This window comes from Pygoscelis adeliae, unplaced genomic scaffold (assembly GCF_000699105.1).
Source record: "Pygoscelis adeliae isolate BGI_AS28 unplaced genomic scaffold, ASM69910v1 Scaffold328, whole genome shotgun sequence".
NCBI classification, from domain to species: domain Eukaryota; kingdom Metazoa; phylum Chordata; class Aves; order Sphenisciformes; family Spheniscidae; genus Pygoscelis; species Pygoscelis adeliae.
In genome coordinates, this window is record NW_008825309.1 from 101433 (window position 1) to 104673 (window position 3241).

The following is a 3241-nucleotide window of genomic DNA, read 5'->3' on the forward strand; positions in this document are numbered from 1 at the left end:
ATGCCTCCCACCGCCTTAAATAAACCCCTTGGAATGGGAAGAGCAGCCCTCCGATGGGACCATCAGGTGCAGAGAGGGTCTGGGAAAACCCCCCTGGCTGCTGATGCTGATCCCCAGTCTTACCTGGGGGTACAGACCTGCTGTCATGACACACCCCCCCTCCTGCCACCTTGCATGGACCAATGCCGAAGGAGCATTGGTCACCTGAGCAAACCACGCCAGCATCTTCCCCGTGGTAGCAATTATTAATGCCCCACGGCCGGGCCCGGCAGGCAGACAGCGTGCTCTCCATCCCCGTGCAGTTCGTCTCGTCCATCCAGATGATGCCATCCCCTTGCCCGAACTGACCCCCCCCGGGGGCCGACAGTGCTCGCCCGCAGTCCAGCTGCCGGCAGACGACCTCAGCGTCCAGCAGGTCCCAGTTGTCATCGCACACGGTCCCCCACTTCTTGTTATGGAAGACCTCAACCCTGCCAGCGCAGCGGCTGCCATAGTTCACCAGCCGGACTTGGTCGCCCTCCGAATTACCTAAAAGAGGGAAATATGGGGAAGGGCCAGCACACTGCGACCCCCGGGTAAGGAAAACTGCCCTGACACCTTCTCAGGTCGTTGCACCAAGTACTGCAGGCTCATCTAATCACCGCAAAAAGGAGATGGCTGATCCCCAGTGCCTGCTGGCAGAGGGGCAAGAGGCTGCAAGCTGCACCACAGCAGCATCCCACTCAATGGCATCGGCACCGACCCCTCCAGGAGGACACCCAAAATTTCTCCAGCCCCCCAGACATCCCACAACCCCCTGTGATGAAAACACCCATGAAGAGGGCACATTGTTTAGGGCTGCTTGCAGAGATGGAAAATCAAGGTGATGGACCAAGACCCCCCCACTTCTCATGCTGTGTTGTTCCCAAGAGGGTTACCTGCGCACACCACGCCAGCTTCTCTCCCATGGTGACAAGTGCCATTGCCCCGGGGCTTTGCCGCGCATGCAGAGAGGGCAGTCTCCGTCCCTACGCAGCTCACGCTGTCAGGCCACATTTGCCCAGGTCCTTGCCCAAAATGGAATCCGACGGGTGCTGACAGTGCTCTCCCACAGCCCAGCTGCCTGCACACTACTCGAGCCTCGGCCAGACCCCAGCCCTCGTCACACAGGGCTGCCCAGGTGCCGTCATGGGTGACCTACACCCTGCCTTCGCAGTGCGTCGAACCATTGGCCAGGCGGAGCTTGGTGGCCACGGACATCTCTTAAGCTGCCAATGACACGCAAGGGTAGGTGCACCAGGAGAGCCACGGCTGCTTCTGCTCCAGCCTGAGCATCCTCCGTGCGCGGTGAGTGCCCAAACTGGAGACCGAGCCCGCAATGTTCAGCATCTTCTTAAAAGTGAATTTTGAGGGGTGGCTTTGCAAAGGGACTTTATTGCAAAGACACTTTATTGCAAAGTCACCTTACTGCAAAGTCATCTTACCATAGAATGATAGAAGAGTTTGGGTTGGAAGGGACCTTTAAAGGTCATCTAGCCCACCCCCCCCTGCCGTGGGCAGGGACATCTTCAACTAGATCAGGTTGCTCAGAGCCCCGTCCAACCTCACCTTGAATGTTTCCAGGGATGGGGCATCCACCACCTCTCTGGGCAACCTGGGCCAGTGTTTCACCACCCTCAGCGTAAACAATTTCTTCCTTATATCTAGTCTGAATCCACCCTCTTTTAGTTGAAAACCATTACCCCTTGTCCTATCGCAACAGGCCCTACTAAAAAGCCATCTTTCTTATTAAGCTCCCTTTAAGTACTGAAAGGCTCCAATAAGGTCTCCACGGAGCCTTCTCCAGGCTGAACGACCTCAACGGTCCCAGCCTTTCCTCATAGGAGAGGTGTTCCATCCCCCTGATCATTTTTGTGACCCTCCTCTGACCGGCTCCAACAGGTCCATGTCTTTCCTGTGCTGAGGGCTCCAGAGCTGGACACAATACTCCAGGTGGGGTCTCACCAGAGTAGAGTAGAAGAGCAGAATCACCTCCCTCAACCTGCTGGCCACGCTGCTTTTGATGCAGCCCAGGGCCCAGGATACGATTGGCTTTCTGGGCTGCGAGTGCACATTGCTGGCTCATATCCAGCTTTTCATCCACCAGTACCCCCTTCTCAGCAGGGCTGCTCTCAATCCCTTCATCCCCCAGCCTGTATGGACAGTGGGGATTGCCTTGACCCAGGTGCAGGACCTTATTGCAAAAGCACTTTATTGCAAAGTCATCTTCCTGCTCCCTGTTGCACAGCCCAAATAAAAGAGCTGAGCTACACATGCATCAAAAACTCCATCAAAAGCCCTGCATCATGGACAATGGGCGAGACAGACCTGGCCTGGCTGGATGGGGAGGAACTGGAGATGGTGAGTTATGCCTGCAGAAAGCTTTGCATGGTACAGCTTAGTTGCCCCCAAGGCAAACCAGGCTTTGGGTTAGGTCCTCAGCAATTCATGCATGCGACTGCAAACAAATGGCCCTTTGCTGTTCCTGCAGCTTAGCACTGGATTCACGGCAGCAGGAGGTGGGTGAGGGCTTTGCAGAGCGACTTGCCTGCCTGCGTGCTGCAGGTGCTTCCCAGCACTGCAAAGGGGATGCCGCAGACGAGCAGCCTTGGGGGAGAATGCAGGAGCCATCCCACGATCCCTTAGGAAACCCTGAAAGTCTGATGTTGACCCCTCTTGCACCTCGAGGTGAGTTACCTGAACATATCACTCCAGCATCCTCCCCGTGGAAGCAGTTGTTTTTCCCCCACGCGCTGGCCTGGCAGTCGAAGAGGGTGTCCTCAGTGCCGGTGCAGTTCACCTCATCCAACCAGATGGGATCGTGGCCCCTCCCAAAGTGAGCCCCGCTGGTGGCCGACAGCGGTGTGCCACAGCCCAGCTGCCGGCACACCACTGCCGCGTCCAGCAGGCCCCAGCCATCGTCGCAGACCGTCCCCCACATGTGGTTGTGGAGCACCTCCACCCTCCCGGCGCAGCGGTTGGGGCCATTGAGCAGCTGGAGGGTGCCCAGGGCGGTGATGCTGGAGTCTGCGGGTGCCCCAGGGGGAACAGTTGGAGAATGGTTGTGCATCGCTGTCGGTACAGCAGGAAGGGATGCAGGGATGGAGGCAGTGCACAGCTGGATCGCTGCCATCCTGGGCTACCTGAGCACTCAACGCTGGCGTCCTCCACGTGGTGACAGTTGTGTTCCCCCCACGGCCTGGCGCGGCAGTCGGAGAGGTCC

At 57.8% G+C, this 3241-nt stretch overlaps 1 protein-coding gene across 1 annotated transcript in view; it reads right to left on the reverse strand.

The window, feature by feature from the left end:
* The window catches only part of LOC103922158 (deleted in malignant brain tumors 1 protein-like), a 36793-nt gene that overhangs the window by 9355 nt on the left and 24197 nt on the right, over nucleotides 1–3241 (reverse strand). The window contains 4 exon segments of the mRNA XM_009330244.1: nucleotides 170–528; nucleotides 918–1247; nucleotides 2716–3045; nucleotides 3162–3241. Coding sequence (XP_009328519.1) covers nucleotides 170–528; nucleotides 918–1247; nucleotides 2716–3045; nucleotides 3162–3241 — 1099 coding nt within the window.